The 23,021-nt window shown below is 42.7% G+C and overlaps 1 protein-coding gene across 6 annotated transcripts in view; it reads right to left on the bottom strand.

The window, feature by feature from the left end:
- The window catches only part of cux1b (cut-like homeobox 1b), a 105,804-nt gene that overhangs the window by 13,732 nt on the left and 69,051 nt on the right, over window positions 1–23,021 (bottom strand). For 2 of the 6 annotated variants that reach the window (XM_016670210.1, XM_016670208.1), the window contains exons 9-22: window positions 18,627–18,675; window positions 15,795–15,899; window positions 14,351–14,539; window positions 14,085–14,143; window positions 13,921–13,960; window positions 13,710–13,806; window positions 11,435–12,220; window positions 8,670–8,753; window positions 6,165–6,266; window positions 5,508–6,061; window positions 4,649–4,793; window positions 3,782–4,072; window positions 2,067–2,255; window positions 6–273 (exon numbers count right to left, since the gene is read on the bottom strand). In XM_016670210.1, the coding sequence (XP_016525696.1) occupies window positions 6–273; window positions 2,067–2,255; window positions 3,782–4,072; window positions 4,649–4,793; window positions 5,508–6,061; window positions 6,165–6,266; window positions 8,670–8,753; window positions 11,435–12,220; window positions 13,710–13,806; window positions 13,921–13,960; window positions 14,085–14,143; window positions 14,351–14,539; window positions 15,795–15,899; window positions 18,627–18,675 (2,958 nt within the window). The remainder of the gene's footprint in view (window positions 1–5; window positions 274–2,066; window positions 2,256–3,781; window positions 4,073–4,648; window positions 4,794–5,507; window positions 6,062–6,164; window positions 6,267–8,669; window positions 8,754–11,434; window positions 12,221–13,709; window positions 13,807–13,920; window positions 13,961–14,084; window positions 14,144–14,350; window positions 14,540–15,794; window positions 15,900–18,626; window positions 18,676–23,021) is intronic. The other 4 variants (XM_007549518.2, XM_016670211.1, XM_007549513.2 and 1 more) reach the window with 4 other exon arrangements.

Genomic DNA, 23,021 nt, shown 5'->3' with positions numbered 1-23,021 from the left:
CTGACCTGTAGTTATGAAACCAGTTGATGACGGTACTGGTCTTCAGGTTGAGCTGGGAGGCCAGCTCCTCTATGGTTTTAGGGGAGGGATAGGGCTTCTGCTGATAAGCCTTCTTTAGGGCCTCCTTCTCCTCGGGGCCCAGCACCACCCTGGGCTTCTTCAGCTGCTGCTGGCCCACCGGGCTCTGGGAGCCCTGCATGTAATCGGGCCCCGGTAAAACTCCGTCCACAGAGTGGCTGTCGCTCAGGGAGCTCAGCCGCCTTTTCATGTAAGCTGGAGAAAAACAAAAACACAAAAAGATGAAGTGAATACTTAATATTAATATTAATACTTAAGTATAAACCTATACCAACTGATGGCTAGATGACATTATTAAAAGAGAAAAAAAAAAGGAAAAGGCCAAAAATGTGCTTTACTTATGTACTATATAAATTCTTATACTTTATTCATCTTATTATATATTTATATGCATATAAAAAGAGTATAAATACAAAAAAAGGACAGAAAAACAGGTGACATCATTGCCCAGATGTGTAAAAGTAGATTTTTATAGGAGAAGATCTGCTGAAGAAGAAGCTTTTAACCAAATAGATTTTGTTTTATTGCTTTTGTTATAGGCTCCTTAAAATCTGGTCAAAGATGCCTTAAAGGGGCAGTGCTGGCCATTTTCCAGGCACATTATGCCACTTTATAGCACCATCAGTTGTTATAAAAATGCTCTGTACATCAAACAGGACTTAAAGGAAATTTGACTTCACAATTTAACACCTTATAGAGCACAAACAAAAAAAAGAAAAAAAAAAAAGAAAGAAGATGAAAATTTGGAAAGATGTTTTTAAAGCGACATGCATTGATTCTCTCCACACCTGACTACAGGTTTCAGTGGCTCATGATGTGATGGAAGGAAGCATCATGTAAATGAAAAAGTGCAGAGCGAGAAAGAAAAAAAATTCAAAAAACCCCCACAACCCTCATATTTTTCTGGTATCATGCAGACCGAACTTAAGGTCAAAAAATGACACCAAAGACCTAACAGCTCCAGTAAACCCAGGCACCACTAGATGGTGCTCTCGCCCTTTCTCTGCATCTTTACCCAGCAAACAGGCAGCCGTGTTTACTGCGGGCACCAGCAGCTGAAAATGAACAGCTCGTGGCAGCTTCAACATGAGGTTGACATTTTCCCCAACCCCGATACACGCTGCCAGATATATTAATGTTTCAGGGGAAGAAACCCCTCAGAGCAAGGTTAGCGCTCTCTGAAAAGTTGCGCGCTGCCTCACAGGGCTGGCAGCGCCAGAGCGAGAGGTCAAATACGGTTAGTCTAGATTAGGTCCATGTCTTTCCTCTGGGCTCCGCTGGTGGTCCGGACCGCTGAGTTATTTTTATTTTTATTTTTTTGGTCAATACTCGGGAGTGCGCTCTCTGATCCAAAACCTCCAGAAAGATGTGAGGTTAGCTTGCCACGGCGGTTCTCGAGTGGTAAAGAGATCCTGGACGGACGGGTTCAAAACCAACGTTTCAGGAGGGAAGTGCTTTAAGTGGGTTGTCGGTAGAGTCGGGGGTGAGGAGGCAAAGTCTGCTGGCTTTGTAGGTTTTTAACAAATCCCACCACCAGAGGATAATGCAGCACGACGGAGCGACAGAGAGAGCGACGCGCTTACGAATGATGGGCAAAGGGAAAAAAACAAAAAAAACAAAAACACAAGCCTATAGACACTGATGATTATTATGATGATGACGATGATGATGAAGAAGAGTGCTGATGAGTGTGAGTAAGCAGCCCTGCGGCGGTCCCCGAGCTGTCACATCCAATACAGGATGTGATGTCTGCGGCCCTGATTGGTACAGACAACACACCAAGATGACTGTGATCTGCACAACATGCTCTGCTGTCCTGCACAAAGGATAGCGTGTGCGTGTGCCATTGTGTGTTCCTCCTAATGTATTTATAAAAATAAAAGCACTCCGATGACCACATCTCTGTGACCTTTTTCTTTTTTTGTTTGTTTACTAGTTTTCAAAAAGGAATTTCTTTGCCGTCTGTCTTTGAGCTTCTGCTGCTTCACCTTTCTTCTCCAGGCGCTTCATGTCCATGAGCTTCTCCACGCTGTGCGGGTCCTGGAGCCACAGCTGCATCCGGACAAATGGCTCCCGGCCCTTCAGGCTCAGCTTGTGCCAGGGTTTAGGCCTGGCCAGCAGGTCTGAGACAGAACCCTGAGTCAGACCCAGGATGGTCTCCCCGAACAGTCGCTGACCTTGTGGAGGAAAAGGGAGGGGAAAAAAAAGAAAAAAAAAGGTTTGTTTTCAGACACAACATTCGGTGTATTTCATGTGTTTGTGCACTTTTTCCATGACAAAATTTAAGCACATTTACCAAGGTAAGTTTTCAAACTTTTCCAGCACCACACTTTGGAGATAAAAACAACAAATCAACGAGAGGCGACAGTTTCAATTTGCTAAAATGTGACATCATTTATTACTGAGAATGTCTTGTTATAGTTTTCTAAATAGCAGGGACAACGTAGACTAAAATATAACAACATTTTATGGTTTGAAATGTCACACAATAAACCTGATTGGTCTTAGAACAAGACACCAATTTACCAAAAAAAAAAATGCCCCCAATTTTAATAACTCTGTGTAACGAATAAAATATCAGAGAAGTACGCATATCAAAAGTGTGTGGTTTGAATATCAAGCACTTTATACAGAAATCAGCACTTTCCAAATCTTGAAAACAAAGAAATTCAAGCACTTTCAAGGATTTCAAGCACCTGTATGAGCCCTGTTTACGTGATAAACACAATATAGTGCTTAGTAATGGTGAGGAGGAAGGAAAACGACGCATGCAAATATTTTTACAAATCAAAATGTGAGAAGCGTGGCTTTGTTCAGCGTCCTTTACTTTGATACCCTAAAATGAAACCCAGATGTCACAGAACTGGTGCGTTTATGTGCAATTTAATCTCAGCTTAAATCCAGATGTTCATATTGGCTACTACACAATCAGATTTGTACAAATTGTTGATGAAAGCAAATAAACTGTTTTATGAATTGTCTGTGTTTTCAGTTTGATTGATTTGAGTGAGATCAGAATAATGAATTATCAAACATGTCTGCAGTTAATTATTACACTGGTTTTTCACCAATTCATAATCTGTTAAGTCATATTTGATTACATCAACCCGTCCAGGGACTGCAGGTGGAAATTAGCTGTTTGTGCCATAACCCGGCACCAACCTTCAAAAAGGTTAATGAAATGTTGGTACTTTTGTCTCTGTGTAAATAAAACTGTAAACAGTTCTGTGGAGGCTTCACAGGTTTGCTAGGAATCATAATTTAGAGAAGAAATGGCTTCACGAAGACCAAGAAACACAGCAAAACATGCAACTAGAGCTTTGGAAAGGAATAAACTTATATTCACCAACACTCCTTATCCAGTCTGACTGAAACTGACCTATCTCCAAAGCAGAATGTGCAAAAGCGGGTAGAGAAAGAAAGATTTGTGGCTGGTATTGTCATGTACGTTGACACCACCAAGTTTCAACTTTGCGAGCGACAATAAAAGCAGAACACACTTCCGCAAAGTTTCTTTGCAAGAAACAATGAAAACCATTTAGCAATATTTCTTTCACTCTTATGCACTGCTGGAGGCCAGTTCATCACGTAAAACTCAAAGAAAACCCATAAAAGCTTGAATTTCTATGTGAAAAGTTCAACAGGGTTCAACATTTTCACACAAAAAAAAAAAAAAAAAAAAATCAAATCCTGTGTTTCTTACCGAGGTTATTATCAGTTAGCACCTCCTTAACCTTCTTGGTGATGGCGTACGTGTCGAGCTCGGGAGACATGGCGACCATCTCCTGGATGCTGAGGCCAGAGTGGCCCGGTAGGGGCAGCGGCGTGCCGGGCTGGGACTCCCCACCCGAGGGGTCTTCAGACAGCGGCTTGAGGCCGGAGGACTGCGAGGCGAGGGGGTCCCCGGCCAGACCGTTGACGGACTCCTCGGCCGAGCTGAGCGGCGACTCGGGAGCGGGGCTGCAGCTCGCCGACGTCTTGGGAGTCCCCTCTGCTTGAGCGGAACGGACAGGGTGACAAAGACCATGCAGTTCAGGTGACATGTTGCATTATGTGTGTGCAGAGTTTCATCTCTTCAATGAATTTAAGATTTCCGTAAAAAAAAAAAAAAAGCATTAAAAAAGGTGCTTTAGTTTTCGGTTTGAAGTTTTTTTTTTTTTTTTTGGCTTCCTCCTCTCATTCCTTCATGTATCTGTGTAGTGCTGCTGCGCCGCTCAGCAGGCTGGAAGAGAGCAGTCATGAGGAGCTGTCAGTGTACATTAGCTGCTGTTTACACCCCCAGAGAGAAAAAGAGACCCACGCGCACGCACACACACACGCGCGCGGCGCTGCCATCTGGCGCTGCAACACTAACTTGTCTATGACATGACAAACCAGCAGCTTGCTGGCTGACACTGCCACAGAACTGGGGATGTGGAGGGAGAGCAGGGGGGATGGCGGAAGCCAGGAGGAGGAGGGGGGAGTGAGTGACAGGCTGACAGTAAAAACTAGCCACTAGCGCTAATCAGCGTCAGGTGACGGTGTTGGGTCAGGTGAGGAGCATGCGGACCGCGGGTCGGGATCGGCTCACCTTGGTTCTGGGCTTGCGGGACGTGCGTGTTCTGCGCCTGGTCGCCGTTGAGCCACGTCTGCATGCGGAGGTACGACGGCTCCCTGCTCCTCTGGTTCAGCTTGTTCCAAGGTTTGTGTCGAGTTAAAGTGTCGCTCAATATTCCCTGCAACACACGGTGAAAGAACAGCTCAGTCACGTCGGCGAATCCTGCAGGGTTTCCCGTCGCCGTATTCCGTTAAGACATTTCAGACTTTTCCCAGATTCTCATTTCAGGAGGAGCGGTCAAGTTTAGGTAAACGGAGAAGCGGAGAGGTAAATAGATGGATGGAGAGACAGGCTAATGGATGGATAAATAAACAGAAATACAAACAGATGGATGGATAAATAAATAGCTGGATAAAGTAACAGACTGATTAAAGCTGGAACGGTTAATCAAGATGGATCAATTATTGAAGTAACTGTCAGCTAATAAAGTGACCAATTAATTGTTACATGGTATAGATTTGCTAAAAGACACTGAACAACACAGGAAGAGGAATAATAAAACTGTACAAAATAGATACATACATGGACAGAGAGACTAATACAACAACACATGGTGGAGGAAACCAAAGCCAGAAGTATAGATGAATGGAGTGATTCACAGATTGGAAAGATGGATTGATATGAATGGTAAGATTGAGAGAGAGAGAGACAAACTTCTGACAAAGACATTGTGACGGGAAACGAAGTTTGAACTACTGCATTTTTCCACTCAATTGTCTTTTCCTACAACCACACAGACTCTGAACAACTCAAATAAAGTTTCATAAATTCTCCGGTCAGTGAAGGAACCCTGACTTCACATCAGGAGGAGGACACCCTTCTCGGCTCTCACCTCTTTGGAGTCCTCCTGGTTGTGGTTCTCCTCTCCCACCTGGCTGGACATGGCCCTCCGGTGGTCCGAGTGCATGTTGCTCCACCACTGCTCCCTCCAGTAGCCCCCTCCCACGGCGCCCCCGGGGCGGCTGGAGCCCTCCGAGGGCCGGCCCAGCCTGAACGTGCCGTCGGCCGACATGTCGATCCCTGAGGAAGCCCGGCCGTCTCGTTTCCCGCCGGAGCTGAAGTCCAGCACTGGAGACGGGGACGGAGGCGAGGACAGGTGGGAGCTCGGCGGCTTCTTGAGGGAGAGTGCCAGGGGGTTGTAGGGTGGCAGCGGGGCGGTGAGGGACGAGCCCAGGATGTCTCTCTGAGACAGAGACGCGGAGGAGGAAGACGCAGACGAGGCTTTGAGGATGGGCTCCAACGCCGCCTGCTGAGCCTCCATCTCCCTGCGCGCCTGCTCCAGGATGGAGCGGATGGCTTCGTCCGATCCGCTGCCCCCGCCGCCTCCTACGCCGCCTCCGCCCCCTCCTTTTAGCCCCATGTAAGACGGCTGAGCGTGGGACAGGTCTATTAAAAGCAGAGGAAATGGGCAGTCAGGAGAGACACGGGCGCAGCGGCCGTCTTTAACGCTCCGGTTACCGGGGAGATGAGGAAATAAAGGAGAACTCACCAGCTTTCTGCACCTGCAGCTCTCTTTTGGCCTGTTCCAGGATGGACTTGATGGCTTCATCCGAGCCTGCCTCCGGGGTGCGGACGCGAGCCGTGATGTTACCTGTAAGGGACAGAGGGTGGGGTGGGGGGGTCAGGTGGGGACAGGAAAAGACGACATGAGGCGTCAAGAATAAAACAGGAGGATACAACCAGCAGAATGAATAAATATTCACTACAGATGCAGCTCTGCAACTCGGATCATCATCAAAAAGTTTATCTCAGCAATTCAGTTCGAAAGTGAAACTTGGATTCAGAGCAAGCAGAGTGATCAGTTTTAAACATTTATTTCTGTGATTACGGTTCGTAATAATAAAAACCCACATCTCTGGCTTGAAGAAAGCCAATCAAAAACGACTGAGTCTGGTCAGTCTACGCCTGGTCAGGGCTCCTTTTGCTTCAAGCACTTTCAGTCAAATCCAGCAGAGGTGCTGCTATGCTCGGCCGTGTGAGCAGAAAAATAAAAGGAGCGTCTCTGTAAAGCTCATCAACAAAAGTGAAGCACGAACTCTACAAAAACACAAAATCTTACCAAGTATTTTTGGGTTTAGTTTCTTGTGGAAATTTCTTAAAACACTTGAAATTCACGTAACTTTTTGGCAAGACATGCAAGCTTGTTTTAAGTGTGCAACTTCCTTAATACTGACAAAAAAAAGTTCTAGTTCCACTGGCAGATTATTTCACTTATAACAAGATATTTTCCCCATATTGTTAGTGAAATAATCTGGCAGTGGAACTAGTACCTTTTTCATCGATATTAAGGTATTATTTACTTTAAAAAAAGCTCCCATTTCTTGCTGAAAAGTTACTTGTAAGTCTGTTTTGTCTTATTTTAAGTGCTCTAAGGTATTTGCACTAGAAACCAGGCCTGAAATCCTTGGCAACATTTTGGTTTTGCAGTGAAGCTGCTATGAATTTTTATGCCCGATAGCTGTGCTGCCTTTAGACATGATGGAATGCCGAATTGAAATGAAATCCGTAAATTTATATAAATCTGAAAAGAGAACTGTGTCAAACGGTCCAGTTCTCTTCTAGCTAGTTCAGCTATGACTTTGTTGCCGGTACTGGAGAGGCAGAACGAAAGGAGCAGACCGACTGTGGCTCCTTTAGCAGTTTGTCGTCAACAGTTTTTCCTATCACCCAACTTTCCCTTAATGTGCTTAAATGCATCACTCTTCTTTAAGATGCCTTTTTATGGCTCACCCTGTGCGTGGAGGGTGACCTCTGCATGACCGTGAGGGCCAAAGCAGAACACGTCTGCTCTTTTCTCTCATGTAGTATTCAACTTTTCTGAGAAACTCCATTTTGAATTTCCATCAGCTGTAAGCCAAACTCAAAATAAACTAATTCTTGAAATGACTTGTACCGTGTTGAACACGGTGATGTGGATTTCAAATTTTATTGTGATATTTTGTGGTACCGTCGCGATGACAATATTAGTGATGCACGATATTATCAGTGCCAGCATTCAGCATCAGGCGATATTAGTCTGATAACTAAGATATTAACAGATATTTGCTTTTTATCTTGTTTCCAACATATAAAATATTGGCAAATATCAGTAGTAAAAGCAATATTAACATCGGTCATCCATATCAGCCTAAATTTTTATTTGGTGTGTCTCGAAAAATTCTGGCTAAAAAAAAAAAGCTTTTTTAAAAAAAAAACTTTTTTCCTTTTTTTTCCTTTTTACTTTTTCACCTGTGACTGCATGGCATTTATAGTGCCACAAACAAAAATAATGCCCTTGAAAAACATTTCCATTTGAAACAGGCATATTCCTGCCACTATCTGAAAAAATAAGTGTGATTTATATCAATAAACTGTCCACAGTAACAAGATTTACTCATATTTTCAAATTTACTGAAATTTGTCATGGAACAAACAGAAGAGAAAAATTTTAAAAAATAGCTTATTTAACAAAGTATCAAGAAAACGTTCACGATAATTGATAAACGATGCGATAAATGCCCACCCCTGACGTTGAATTGATCTATCTGAGAGTTTCATTTTTTTTAAATTAAATTACTGAAATAAATTATCTTTTTGATGACGTTCTGATTTAACTGATAGGCGCCTGCATTTCACAACACAAAGACCAACATTCCCACCACTGAACTGCACAGCGACGGCACTGGAGAGCGCCCCTACGTCTCCCCGTGTGGAGTGCACACACATGCACACTTCGGCGAATAAAAACACTCCCCACAGAACAACAACTACCAATAAAAGGCCTAAATACACATGCTGGGTTTTTCCTTTGACGCAAGTCGCTGGAACTGTGCGGTTGCCTTCAAGGCACATTTACATCTGTATGCCTGCCTGCAATTAATAAACGGCGTCACACACTCATACGCACACACACGCGCGCGCACACACACACACACCATGGATGCGGTTTACTCCAACACAAACATGCCACACAGACACAAACGTGCCAGAATCTCTGCATGTGGACGGGACAGACCTGTGTGTGAAGGTGTATCGGAGTGGGTTCTCCGCTTCGGAGCGTCCTGAAACACTCGGCTAAGCTGGGGCTGGCCTGAGCCCTCTGTTAAAAACAATACACCACACACTAAGTTACAGCACTTTGGTGTTGCTTTGTGTCGTCTTCTTTTTTTTTTTTCTACAGCTAGACTACATGGTGCCGCACAGCGTCTTGCACGTTGCTCCGCCTGATGGACATTATGAAAAAGGTGCATCTCTATAAATAATAATATCACTAAAAAGTGATTTTAGAATTTCATTTGTTGCATTTCAATCATTTTGAGGATTACGGCTTACAGCGAATAAAAACCAAAACGTCCAGTTTCTCAACGAAATGCCACTTTAGGTAGTTTCACTGGGTTAAAATTGAGATTTCCCAGTAAGTATTCAGCCATTTTGAAGGACTTTCACTTTTCCCAAACGATATAGATCTTATAACCAGGCTTGTCGCATTAACGCATTTAGCTGGATGATAAATTGTCCCAGTAAAACCATTTTCAAGTAATATAATGAAAATGGCATAATAATGCAAGATCTCCCTCTGAAAGATCAACAGACTGGAAGTGGAAGACTTTTTAGATACACAAGGAGCAGCTCAAGATCCAAAAACGACAAATAAAGACAGAAATAAAATACACACACAAACAAAAATCATAAATGGATTATAACGTCTGTAAATAAAACTGCTCTCCAAAATAATATCCGGAGTTTATTTTAATTTATTATGCAACTAATTGATTCATTGCTTATTGTGACAGGCTTACTTATAACCAAGATCCTACAGCTGAAGGAGAAAGGGGAGGTGGTTGTGATGATCAAACGAAAATGTTGATGATCAGCATCAACGACATCACAATGTTTTGTTTTCCGAGAAAAGTTGGAGCCGAAAACAATCATCGGACCGACTGCTGACTTTACAGTCGTCTCTGCACCAGGCGTTGAGTAGAAGTAAAAAAATAAAAATAAAAATGTAAAAGTAAATTATGGATTTCATTTGCGAAAGAAGTTGCCAAAGAATAAAGGAAAAGTTGTGATGGAGACGTCGCACAGCTTGGATGACGAGTCCCTCCAGAGAGGATTTAAGGAGCTTCTAAAGACTCAACACTGAGACAAAATAAAGCTCTTTCTCTGTTTTATGGGGAGATTTGATTACTTTTTACCTTACTATTATTATAAGTACTGCTTCTTTTTTTTTACATTATTTTTACAGCACATTGTTTTAAAATGCTTTATAAATAAACTGATACTGCCTGCTGGTGTTGGTCTTTATACAGGTAAGATTTCATTTCAGCGAACGTCATGCTTCTCTTTCACGAGAAGCTTAACCAGTATGGTAATTTTTCAATTTTCAATGTAGCTTCTTGTTGGCTGCGAGCCAAAATCTAAATTCTGAAATTATTATTATTATTATTATTTTTTTTTTTAACAATTTTTCAATATGATAATTGTATTTATTGAGATGCCCCTGTGAACGCGCTGACGTTTAGCACCTGTGGGCGGAGCAGTGGTTAAACTCCTGCCTGATGAAAGCCACGGCAGAAACGGACTCTGGCTGAAGCAGAGGTAGACAAAGTGCAGGTTCGGTTTATAATACTTTTTGTTCCACCGAGGCCACCTTCAATCAGAAATGTTCTGATGCGTTAAGAAAAGCAGGCCCGGGCTAATCGAATCTACCCCGCAGTTAACAGTACATCCCTGCCTTCCTCCTGGTTCCCTACCGATCAATACCATTGATGTGTGAAAGGTTTCTGTATTGATCACAATAGCGAGGAGAGGCTCTTGGGATCGGTGTGTGACTAGGAACTCATTCAGTACACACAGGTGTGGGACAGCACAGGAGGCGGGAGGCAGAAAGACAAATGAAAAAAAAAAGAAGAAAAAGCTAGTCTGTATCGACAAGCTGATCAATAGCTCTGCACACACACACGCATACACACACACACAGAGATCCATTAAAGCACATGTGTCAAACTCAAGGCCAGGGGGCCAAATCTGGCCCACCATAGTTTTATTTTTATTTTTTATTTTTATGTGGCCCTCTAGACTTCAGAGGTGGTTTAAACCTTCAAGATGACAGTTGTGAGCTTAAATCTTTTTATCAATTAAAATTACATCAGTCAGTCCGTCCAGTTTTATCGTGATTCCACAATCGTGGAAATTCATGCAGAAATCAGCAAATCCCTGCACTTATTCCACATCAGTTCACTCAGTGCGACTCGGTTTTTTTTTGTGTAAATTTTCAGCAAAAGTGATCAGACATCGGGTTAAAGTGATACTAATTCTCACCTGCAGGTGGCAGTATTTCTTACTACTATGACTACAACACTGCCACCTCAGTCTGGTTGATGTAAAGTTAATAGTACGATCGATGTGGCGAGTAACATAAAGTTCTATTTACCATTATAAGTAAGCACAAATATCACATAATGTCTTGCAAATATTTAAGTTTGATTCCAAAAACAAAGCAAAATCCTGGAGGGACTGATCAGTGTGAACATATGTTCAATGTTTAATGTTAAAAGAGGCAGTGTTACGCATTTCCCAGGCACATTGTGCCATTTTATAGCACAATCACTTGATTACCTTCAGTCGTTCTAAAAATCATAGTATGCAGACAGACTGTTAATAGTGTTTTAACAGTTTGTTGATGAGTTTTATCAATGCCTTTTGGCACAAATGGCCCTTTGAGAACATTCATAATCGAGATACAACACCAAAATTAAAATGAGTTTGACACACACTAACCTCTCTGTCGCCCCTGGATGCTCCGCAGTGCCAGGATGTTCTGCTCGTCGGCCAGGAACTGCCTCATCTTGTGGAAGGGCTCCTTCCCCCGGATGGTCAGCTTGTTCCAGGGCTTGGGTCGGGCCAGGATCTCGCTGACCGAGCCCTGAGAGAGTCCCAGCACGTAGTGGCCGAACACTCGCTGGCCAATGTTGTGCTTGATCAGCTGCTCTTTCACCTGCCGGGCGATCTCCGCCGTGTCCATGTCCTCCCCGTCCAGGACGCTGCCGCCAGTGGTGGCGGCGTCCGAGTGGCTGGGCGACGGCGACGGGGCGCCGCCCGCCGTGCCGCTCCCGTTGACGGGAGCCATATCGGGGCTGGCGGGGGGCGGCTGGGGACTGCTGGCCGCCAGCGGGACGGCGGCCGACGCCGAGCCGGGGGTGGAGGTAGGGATGGAGCTGAGCGCCGGGGTGAAGGGCGTGAACAGCAGGGCGCCGCTGTGGATCCCCGACGAGTCCTGCAGAGCTTTGGAGTAGAACGTTTGGAGGAGCTGCCGCTGAATCAGAGAGTTCAGCGCCATCTTGCTGCCGACCAGGGGGAAGACGGGGGAGTACAGCTCCTGTCCGATGCCCGTCGGGGTGAAGGGTGGGGCCTCGCTGCTGACGGCGGCGGCGTTCAGGGGGTCTACGTGAGCGCGAGATAAGGGGTGTTGAGAGGAAGAGGAGGAGGATGAAGGGAGAGAGGGCTCGCTGTTGACGCCGTCCTCCTTCGCTGCGGACTCTTCTGTCCCTCTCCGCCCGGCTGACCCTACAAGAAAGGTCAAAACACAATGCATTATGGGGGGGTCAACAAAAAAGGGGGTTCCAAAACAAGAGAGAGCAAAAAAAAGTTATTTTTGTGAAGTTTTTTTTTTGTTTTTTTTTTTTTTTTTTAAATTAGTGAACTTTCCTTTTTTGCCAATCCCCCCCTAGACAAAGTGCCCATGCATTTGTGATTTCAACCTTTCTTGTAAGCCACAGCCTGGAAGGAAACAGGACAAAAACAAAACAGTTGTCACCGTGCCACGCGGGCGGATTAGCCTGGCCACAGGCTCGGTCTCTAGAGGTAGCCGAACAGAGTTTACAAAAAAAGAAACAAAAGGTTTCCTGATGGAGTCAATAAGACTGGGTGAGTCCACTTCAACAGTCTTCTCAGTCCACTGCAGATGCTGCGTCACAGTCTTTTAGTTCATTTAAAATAAAAACAACACTTCAGCTACAAAAGAAGATCTCAAACTTTGATCAAAAGAAAAAGAAAAAAAAACACCAGCATATATATATATATTTACAATAACCAGAACATGCAGACATAAACTATATTTCTCCAGTCTTAACGACTAGGATTCATCCCGTCGAGCCGCTTGGGAGAATTATTTTAATGCGTAACCATTGAGACTTTAACATGATCGAATAAGACAGTAAGCTCCTCTCACTGTGAATGTTAATCAATTCTAAGCTATTCAACTATTCAAGCCTAAAGCAATGACATTTCAAACCCATAAACACAGTTTGGAGAGGGCAGCCGAGTCCCGATGTAAAGAACAGAGGATGGTCTCCTCCTTTTTTTTGTTGTTGTACAATGCTAGGTTGTTGTTTTTTTTTCCGTTTCTTTTTTTACCTTTCAGGTTGAACCGCCTGCTGGTGCATTTATAAAAAGACACAACAAATGCTTTTCTGCAAAACGTGAGGCAAAAGCAACATCTTTGCACCACAACAAAGGTTTCACAGTCACACAACGGGCTTTTTTTTCCTGCCCCGTTTTAAAACGATAAATCTGTGGATGGCGGTGGCAATGTTTAAATAATTCAATCGAAAATGAAATATTTAAGTATTCTCAGAGAAAAGGAACCTGCCAACCAACATGAAGTGGCATCAAAAGTCTCAGAACCCCAGACAGAAGTTCTGTTTCAGCCAACGACTAATGGCAAAAAGTGGAATAGTTCCCACCAAAAACGATCGGTTTTTATAATTTTATGATACAACCTTGATGTCTTTCATCTGGTTTTGTACTTTTAGAGATGCTTAGGTCAGATTTAGAACACAAACATAACACCTTCCTAAACCGTGGAGAGTTTTCATTCCCCTGATCCTTCCTCTAAACGGTTTACTCTAGAAACAAACGTTTTGATGCCACTGCGCATATCTCTGCCTCGCTCTACATTCCTCTACAGCCTCGTACGAAGCTAAAGTTTCACCCACGAAGTTTTTTTTTTTGGACTTCTCCAGGTCTCTCACTATCGGCATCGACTCGAACTTACCGCTCAGCTCCGTGTTGGCGATGCGCATCGCGGCGCTCTCCGACTGAAGAGTCCGGTTCCTCTCCAGCAGCAGCACCTCCAGAGGTTTGGATGAGTCCTGGCGAGGAGGACGAGGGGAACGAAGAGGTGATGAGCATTGGTTGAATTTTGTTTATACCTTCAGATCTTAAATTCCCGCCCGTTAGACGTGAATTTAGTGTTTTTTTTTAACCTGCACTGAGTCGGTTCCAAACTCCATCGTCTTAAGGATGCTGAGGGGATAAAAGGAGAAACTTTCAGCTCACCAGAACCCATGGACTCTGTTCTTTCACTTGGTTGAAATGAGGATATTCCTCTGGTCTTCACATAAAAGTGTTTTTCTAATTTTAACCCCACCTTAGTTCCTTCTTGACCTCCTCATAGTCGGCTTGCCGTTCCAGTTTCTCCTCCAGTTCCTGACGGATCACAACGAGATGACAAGTGAGCATTTCACGGAAACGCTCCAGCGGCTTTAGTCAAGATGAACACGATTATTACAACACGGAGCCGAAAAAGGGAAGAAGTTACAGAGTCCTAAAAACGTTTTATGGCTGAAGAGTAGAGATCCCACACACACACACACACAAAAAAAAGTGAGGAAGTTGAATGTTTTGTTTGTATACCTTGAGAACTGCAGACTTGCTGCTAAGCTGCTGCTCCAGCTGGGAGATCTGGGAGCTGGTGGTCTCACGGAGTTTGGTCAGGCTGGCCTGCAGTCTCTGGACATCCTCCACCAGCTGGGCGGTCTCCCTTTCTTTGGCCCTGAGCTCCGCCTCCAGGTTCGAGTGCGACGCCACCTCCGACGCCTGATCCTGCGGGCAAGAAAGAGGTGTGAAAAAAAGAAAAGAAAAAACTTTCATTAATTGAACTTCTTCTAATCTTTGTTTAGAGTCTATAAAGAAAGTTCCTTTCGAATAAACTAATTTGCCAATGGTAATGAGCCAAAACAATCCATGACGGCGTATGTTGTAAAGTTTCATTTACCGCTGAATCAAGCTTAAAAAAAAAAAAACCCTCACAGTTCCTACTCCTTCATAAACCTAAAACTGACTCTCCTGGACACAAAATCATCAAAGAATTTCTTTAAATGTCTAACTATTTTAGTCTGTGCAAATATTTAACATAAAGTGGATTCACTTACATCTTTAATAGTGTTTTAGGGTTCATTATTACTGCTTTTTTCCCCAGTGACAACACTTTTAATAAATGGAAAAACTGGAGATAATATCATCTATGGCTCATTTTTGTTATCTGTTAACTGTAATCTTGCTACTTTAAAATGTGATTTAAATGTGTGATAATTTAACCATATCACATCATCAGGATATCTGCAGCTCTTTTTGTTGCTAATGCCAGTTTTTATTATCTCGAGATAATGTTCAGCTTGCTGCCATTAGTTTCACCGCTTTATCTCAAGATAATGAAATCTGAATCGTTTTGTCACAAGAGCAATTTCACTTGTTTTCATCTGTGTACAGTTTAATTAACCATCTCAACACAATGAAATCTTCAGATTTGTATTTTCCTAATTACCAGCTTTTTAGCTTATTTTGGCCGTGTTGACATTATATAATTCTGTTGAGGAAAAAAATATTTTCAACTAGTTTCCTTATCTCAACTATTTTGAAGTAATGAGATTTTAAGCTTATTTGTAAAAATCATTCGTCCCATTATCAAAATAAAAATGCAGTTAGGGGCCACAAAAATGTCAGTCCAAGGGCCACAAGTGGCCCCTCGGCCACACTTTGGACACCCCTGATCTATTCTGCCTAATCTGTCAGAAAATTAGCTCATTTTTAAAGTGATTTATTCCCAGAATAATCTGGGAAAACAGAACAAGGAACTTGAATCATTTCTCCCTACTCAATTATATTATTCAGTTTTCATCCAGATGTGGGAAAAAAATATTAAAATCAAAATCTGCAGCTTTACATATTTCTTTAAAAAAAAACAAAAAAAAACAACTTTTGGCTCTGAACATCATCACTTCTCGGTTAAAAAAAGGGGAGTTTTATCCAATCAGCAGCTTTCCACCGACCAATCAGCGGGGCAACGAAAGTGGGTTACCGAGTCGGGGTCGGCCTTGGTGGGACTGCTGTGCTGCTGGGATTGGTTAGATGACGACAGCTGCTCTCGGAGCGCCTCCGCCTCCCTCTCTGCTGCCTCCGCTCGCTGGAAAACAAACACAAACGTAAACTGGAGATGAGATGGTTATTAGGCTGGGAACCCGATTTAATTTGATCGGCACCGACTGTTTCTTTGCAGTTATTGATCGAAACCTAAGGACGTTCACTTCGCCGCGCAGAACAGCGAATCCCCCTAAAGCGCGCGCGAGCGTGGAGCCAGAGGTAATAAAGTGAAGGCGTAAAGGTTTTCCATTACACAATCCGCCATCACGCTGTGAAGCGTTTGTGTACGAAAGGAAACGGGCCCCCTTTACAGGCTAAACAAAATGCTCAATAACACGACGGGGGGGAATATTCAAAATGTATAAAAATAAATATATAAATTGATTTCCTTCATAAATCATAATATATTTCCCTGTAGAACAGAAATAATAAGCGTGGCCGTGCATTTACAACCACGCGGCCATGCTCTAGTCTGGAATCATCTGCTACGCTGGCCCAACTTGCCATCATTAGGAGTTACAGGGAGCCGATTTCACAGCGTTCCTAATTGCAACCATCTTGAGAGCTGTTATTGACTGGGTGGGAGTTAAAGTGCCAGGCCAGACAAAAAAAAAGAAAAGAAAAGAAAAAAAAGTCCTGTTTTCCATTTTCTTCTCGTAAAAGCTTCTAAAAAGTCTGACTGAGCTGCGGGCCACGCTGTCACCCTCAGTAAACCTCAAATCAAAAGTGTGAACAGCGCGAGTGTGTGTTTGTGTGTGTGTGAGAGTGGCATTATAGTCGGAGCGTTAACCTTTGGGCTAATATTAACATTGCATGCCTATGCTGGCCCTTTAACCAAAATCATACTCTTGGCCTAACAATGAAAGTTAACAACAATGACATTAACAGATAGCAAAGGGATTTTTTAACAACGCCGGGGCAGAGGGAATGCTGGGAGCTTCGCTCCAGCTGGATGAACTCAGTAGGTGTTCGCTCTATTTAAAGATTCATGTTTTTAATACAGGGGATAGTTTTCATAGCTTTTGAACTGGCAAGCGATTATGAGTAACAATGTCTATTTTTCCAGGCAAAAAAAAAAGAAAGAAAAAGAAGTAGCACAACTTTACTTTTCTCTTGGGTTTAAAATAGTCAAAAATACACGGTGCGTTTTTAGAAAGAGCTTAATAATTCCTTAAAACCAGCTGGACATTAGCGCTGCTCAAAGCAGAACAAATAGGCTGCTTGTTCGGGACTATTTTCAGCCGCAGATTAATACGCAGCCGGCACTCAGGTGAGTATTTTCTGCAGCAAAGACGACAAGGGCGGGGTCGAGTTAAAACAGCAACAGCCCCTGTTTACCCATAATGAAGGAATGACTCGGTCAGAGAGATTCTTATTTTACCCCCGGTTCGTGTTTTTAGCTCAGCGTCGGAGGGTTTACACAGACGGCAGGCGTTTGGTTGAAAGTTTTTTTTTCTTCTTTTTTTCCTACACGCTTTCTCCATCTCAAAATTCACACTTTTCCACACATAATATCTTAGAGCATTACAGACGAACACGTTGATGTCGTTTCTGTGTGTTTGAATTTCAGCATCAGAGTTCTGCCAACAACAAAACCACATCGCATCACCTGAGAGACGGACACCCGAAGCTAATTCCAAACAAACGTGTCACTGACCGTTCAATTATTTCAAAGCCTAAATGTTGTGCGTGGAATGTTTTTAATAAAATCATCTACAGATTAACTGTAGCTCTCATTATCCAGATGCAAACGGTACAAAGGAAAGCCTGGAAAGAAATGTTTTAATGGGGTGTTTTTGCACTTTGGATTTTCCTACGTTTCTTTTGTGAAAACTTAGATAATAATACAAAAAACTATTCTACAAATCCATGCCTAAAGTGTAATTTTAACAAATTTCTATTCACTTTCAAGAGTAACAGTTTTATTAACTCAGGAACACGAGATCAAGCCCATTTTGTTGTGATCATTTCTTTAATATCGTCTCAAAATTATATAATTTTGGGTTTTTTGTTACAAGTTTCACTGGCTGGTTATCTTAAGATAATGAGGCGTTGAGCTTGTTTCGCTGTGAAAAAAGTTTCCTTTTCTCATCATGACATGTCAAAACACAAGGATCTTTTTTTTTTATATCATAAAGTTCCCATGATCTTGAGCTCCTACTTGTGAGCACAGTTTTTCTTTAATATATAAAAACACGTATTATCAAACAAACGAATTTTGATGAAACTCATGGAAGTGATGCTGGGAGTTGCATCATTTCCATGAAAAAAGTTTCTAAAGATCGATTTGTTACAGATACAGATCATCTCTGACTGCTATAACGGCAACAACAAGAAATTGGGTGTGAAACAAAGATGACTCCCTTTGTATCAGTCTTTCTTTTTTGATAGAATTTGTTTTTGTAAAACAACATGATAGCGCATTATAGAGAAAAATGTAATCACACACAAAAAAAAAGCAAAAAAAAAAAACAGAAGCAAAATGTTCTAATATGAAAATTACTAAACAAGTTAAAGTGACTGGAATCAAATATCCTGCCATATTCATCTTTTTTCAAAAACATATCCAGATTTGAAAAAGTGAAAGCAAATTCTAGGCTTTTTTTTTATTTTTTATTTTTTACCTTGGCCATTTGCCGTTAAATAAAAAATAAGCTAAACGGTGGATTGATTGAAATTTTGGCCATTTGATTCTGCAAATTCATGTCCAAACTTCTCTGAGTGATGGGCAATTTTTAATAAAACAGCAACATGACACTGAGTGAATTACCTGATTGGCTCTTTCCAAGTCCGTCATCACCATCTCAATCTCGTCAGCCCTGAAAGAGACATGTCCGATTAATCAGCGGACGAAACACGATGAAACGGCAAACGGAGCTCACAGCGAGGGGAGGAGGACGACGGAAAACTTTGCAGGTTCCCGGAAACAAAAGAACATTTTGCCCACAAACTCGGCCTCCGTTTAGCCTCCGTCTAAATTTCACCTTAATCCACCGGTTGTAAAACTCCATTACTCGAACAGCTAGCATGCTTGCATACATGTACTTAAGTGCACATGTGTGCCTATGCGTGTGAGTGTGCACATGTAAGCCCCCTAAACCCCAGGCCACACTAAAACAGAGGGATTACATTAATAGAGCTCTAAGTCCTAATACAGCAGACTAATCTGCTATGAAGCTGTGTGATTGTGTCTGACTAATGGTCTGGATGGAGGCCAGGGTTCACCTCTCACTTGCTAGAGGTCAGATGGCAAGAATACATCCAGGCAAAGAAAAAAAAATAGAAAAAAGAAAGGAGGCTGGAAAAATTGTTCACGTTTTACGTGAAGGTGGATGTAAACGCCAACCATCTGCCTTCAAACAGGGGAAATCTACATGTTAAATGAGAGTTGATGTGTTTAAACTTTTAATTTTCTCATCTAAACATGATTTATGCCAATTTGCAAGACTGGATGAATCTTCTATAACTTCTTTTTATAGTTTTTCTACAAATAAAACTCAGAACATCTGAGTTCTTTGCTCCTTAAAGCTCACAATCATACATGGTTTTTTTATTGTGCATTTGTTTCTACACTTTCTTGTTATGTTACACTTAACATGAAGCCAAGAAAATTATGGAAAACCCTGAGCATGCTCTTCATAAAAGTGTCTTCAGTCAGAGGCTTCTGCAAATTCGCTGTAATACAGACTGCTACAGGAGATCCTTCCTGTCCACAGCCATCACCTTCTACAGCAACTCTTTGAAGAATCGTGAATTAATACGAGTTACTGCATCATTTAATTTCTTTTTGGGATCAATAAAGGTATTTTTGAATTTGAATGTTTTCGGTAGATTTTAATGCGATAAGCTGTTTAGATAACTTTACCAACTTTGCACATGTTCAAACTCTTCTTTGTAAAATAATTCAATACAAGTCTGGATTTATGAGTGTCAATGAAAATCAAAAGTCAGAGGCACTCAGTTTTGCTGCAGAGGCTAAATTTGGTGAAGGAACAGATCTAACTCATTCTATTATAGCTCTAACTGTATGTTTAATTATCCATTTGATGGTTTCAGATTTTGGAAATGCACTCCAATAATGAAATTTGTGTGTTTAATCACCCGTCTTTGGATTATGCAAACCAAATTAAAGTGTTCCAAAGGAAAAGACTGGCACAAACGAAGCACAAACTGACGTCAATTTTGTTCGATTCGAAGAAGGCGGAGGAGCCAACTTCACTCCACTTCTACTTTGTGTTAACCTATTCCATCAATTCCCATAAAAATAAAATCTACTTATAATAAGACCAAACGTGAACTTCAAGAGGAATGAATATTTCTACGAAGCGCTGCAGAAGGAGGAACGGAAATAAAGAAATGGCGTTCAGCGCAGCACAAAGAAAGCACGCTACACGCCAGCCCACTTATTTAAGACACGGCGAGAGCAAAGATGCGAGCACATATGTGCACCGCTGCCTCCATTAGGACCTTTTGATCCGACTGCAATCTTTTGATAGCGAACCCAATAAGCCCACGCAGCTTTTGTATTTGTGTGTCACAGTATGCGAAACAGCGCTGTGTCCCATAGGCTCGCGTACTGCTGATTTGAATGTGTTTAACAAAACAGACACAGTTGATATTAGGTCAACATTGTGCCACGGGCGATGCAGCAAAAAGAATCTAGATGTGGGTGGGAGAGCTTTTTCGCTCTACGCTTTTTTCTTTTTTTCTTTTACTCTTTCCTTAATAGTTGAAAGGATCTGGTGTGTGTGTTTAGGCAACATAATAGTAACGCTACCTCAAACAGCTTTTATCCAGTCTTAAGCTATACCGTGCTTGACTCGGCCTACGTTCCACACACACATGTATGTGCACACAAACACACACGAGGTCAGGAAGCCACCGGGCTCAAAAAGCTTGTAATGGAGAGCGTTTATGGGAGGTAATGCAACCCAAATACAGCGGCGCTCCTACTCCAAATGTGATCGCTTAATCAAAGTACAGATGCACAAAGTCTTCTAAAATAACCTTTGGATTTGGCTGTATTTGGGAATTATAAGGGCTGAGGGCCAAAGCAGATCACAGGGAAGGGGATTTTCAGCGCGTCCTGATAACAGTCGGCCCGGCCCGCCGAGCGGGGCGGGACCCGAAGGTCTGACTAAATTCATCGCCGAACAATAAACCGGGGGGACGGAGTGCGGTTTTGCGCCGCCGAAATGTAAAGCTCAACATGGCGACCACAGGGCGGCGCTGTAGAGAATCGGCAGACAGGAACAGAGAAGTAGCCGTACAGAGGCACGCTTTGTGCCAGGAGAGCTGGTGGGTGCAGCCGGCGACATTAGCAGGACTTCTGAAAGCGACCCAGAGCCTCAGAGCCCCGACTGCACATCCTCCATCTCAGACAGGCCGTTTCATCTCTTATCTTCTCTGTCCTGCTCTTCTCTCTCGACTGCTCCTTTTTCTCCCCTCTGCCTCTGTTCTCCTCCTCTGAACTGTTCCCTTCCAGTTTTCTCTCTCTCATCTATCGCCCTCTCTTCCTCGGCCTCTGTCCTCTGTGCCAGCAGGATATTCCCCTGATTTAGATTTTCATTTCCCCTTCTCTATCACACTCTTATCCCGTCTTCCTCGCCGAGGCCTCAAGCACCCCCTGGCTTTGCTTCTTTTTTTTGCCCACCAGCTTTCATCACTCCATTTCTTTTCTTTCCTTGGCTTTCTCCACATTGCATTTTCACAGCGTGTTACCGTAGGGATTTCAGGGAGGCTTAAAACGAAACGAGACATGAGAGAGAGAGAGAGAGAGAGAGAGAGAGAGAGAGAGTATGTGTGTGTGTTTTGAGTATATCCTTGCGCCATTTTACGTTTGTGGGTGCTTGTAATGGACACCGGGGCTGGGCGATGCGGCTTGGAAATGAACTCTCCGATTTTTTTTTTTTACACCAGATCCGATTTCATATCGATTTTGTCTCTCTTTCTTTTCCAAAAACGAAATTATAAATGACAGAAAAGATTTTCAAAAAGTGGATTTAATTTCAATCATTCTTTCTGTGAATAATACGACAGGGTATCAGGACCAGGCTTTGAGAATTTTTTTTCTTAATTAGGAGAATATAGTCACAATATCAGCAGAATAAAGACAAATTTACCAGAACGATGTCTTAAAATTATGAGAACAAAAGTTGTTTTAATGAGTAACAAACGTGTACAATTAACTTGTTTTGAAGTTCTCATTAAAAATGATTCATTCTTCCAATATTATGACTTTATTCTTGTATTATCTCAACTTCTTGCGTTACTATGACTGTGTTCTTGTAACACTAGGACTTTTAGTAAAAAAACAAAAAAATCTTAGTCTGATATTCCATGACAGAGTTGATCTGAATTCAAAGTCTAAATAAGTAGAAGCTGTAAAGCACACTTGTCAAAACAAGATGGCCGCCCTGGGCCTGCTGACGTCACTCTGAGCTGTGGACACTTGAGGATTGCAATAGTGAGAAAAAGAATGTTCAGATTTTCCAAAAATGTCGTCTTCAAAAAAACAAAAAAAAATTGATTAATGATTAAAATGATTTATCTCCCAGCTGTACTGGCCTTGTTAATTTAATATAAATATACTTTGCCTAATTGTTGGGAATAAGAATAACTAGAGCGGTAGAGACAGAGAAACATTTAGAGAAATTTGTACACACACGCCCTCCTAAAGCATCCTGTGGGGCTGGAAATCAATAAATCATTAATCTTTAACAAGGACTAAACGATTAAAAGGCGGCTGGCCAGACTCTCGCAGAAGAGGGGGGGCGCAACGTTACATCCACAGGGTCTGCCTCCTGCCGATCCTCTCGCAAACACACACACACACACACACACCGTGGGCTTCGCCACGTCATCCAGATTGTCGGGGTGTGTCATCGGTGTGTGTGAGGGTGTATTTTAAAAGGGAGATTACCTAAACGCAGCGAGAGACGAGGGGGCTGCAGGAGGCGGGAGCGGGGGGGTCGGATTTGTCACGTAAACTCCTCGCTGGGAAGTTTACACGGCGAATTCATGTTCGCGTGCGTGTGTATCGACGTGTGTATGTTTCACATAATATGAATGGCATTTGTGTGACAGTAGACCCACTGAAAGGGTTAAAAGTTGTTCAGCCAAACACTGGTGATTTGCTCAGCCAAGCAGTAAACGGGGGGGAAGG

Source organism: Poecilia formosa, unplaced genomic scaffold (assembly GCF_000485575.1).
Source record: "Poecilia formosa unplaced genomic scaffold, Poecilia_formosa-5.1.2 Scaffold31, whole genome shotgun sequence".
Lineage (NCBI taxonomy): Eukaryota > Metazoa > Chordata > Actinopteri > Cyprinodontiformes > Poeciliidae > Poecilia > Poecilia formosa.
Note: the sequence above shows the minus strand (reverse complement) of the source record. Positions and strands in the feature narration are given on the sequence as shown.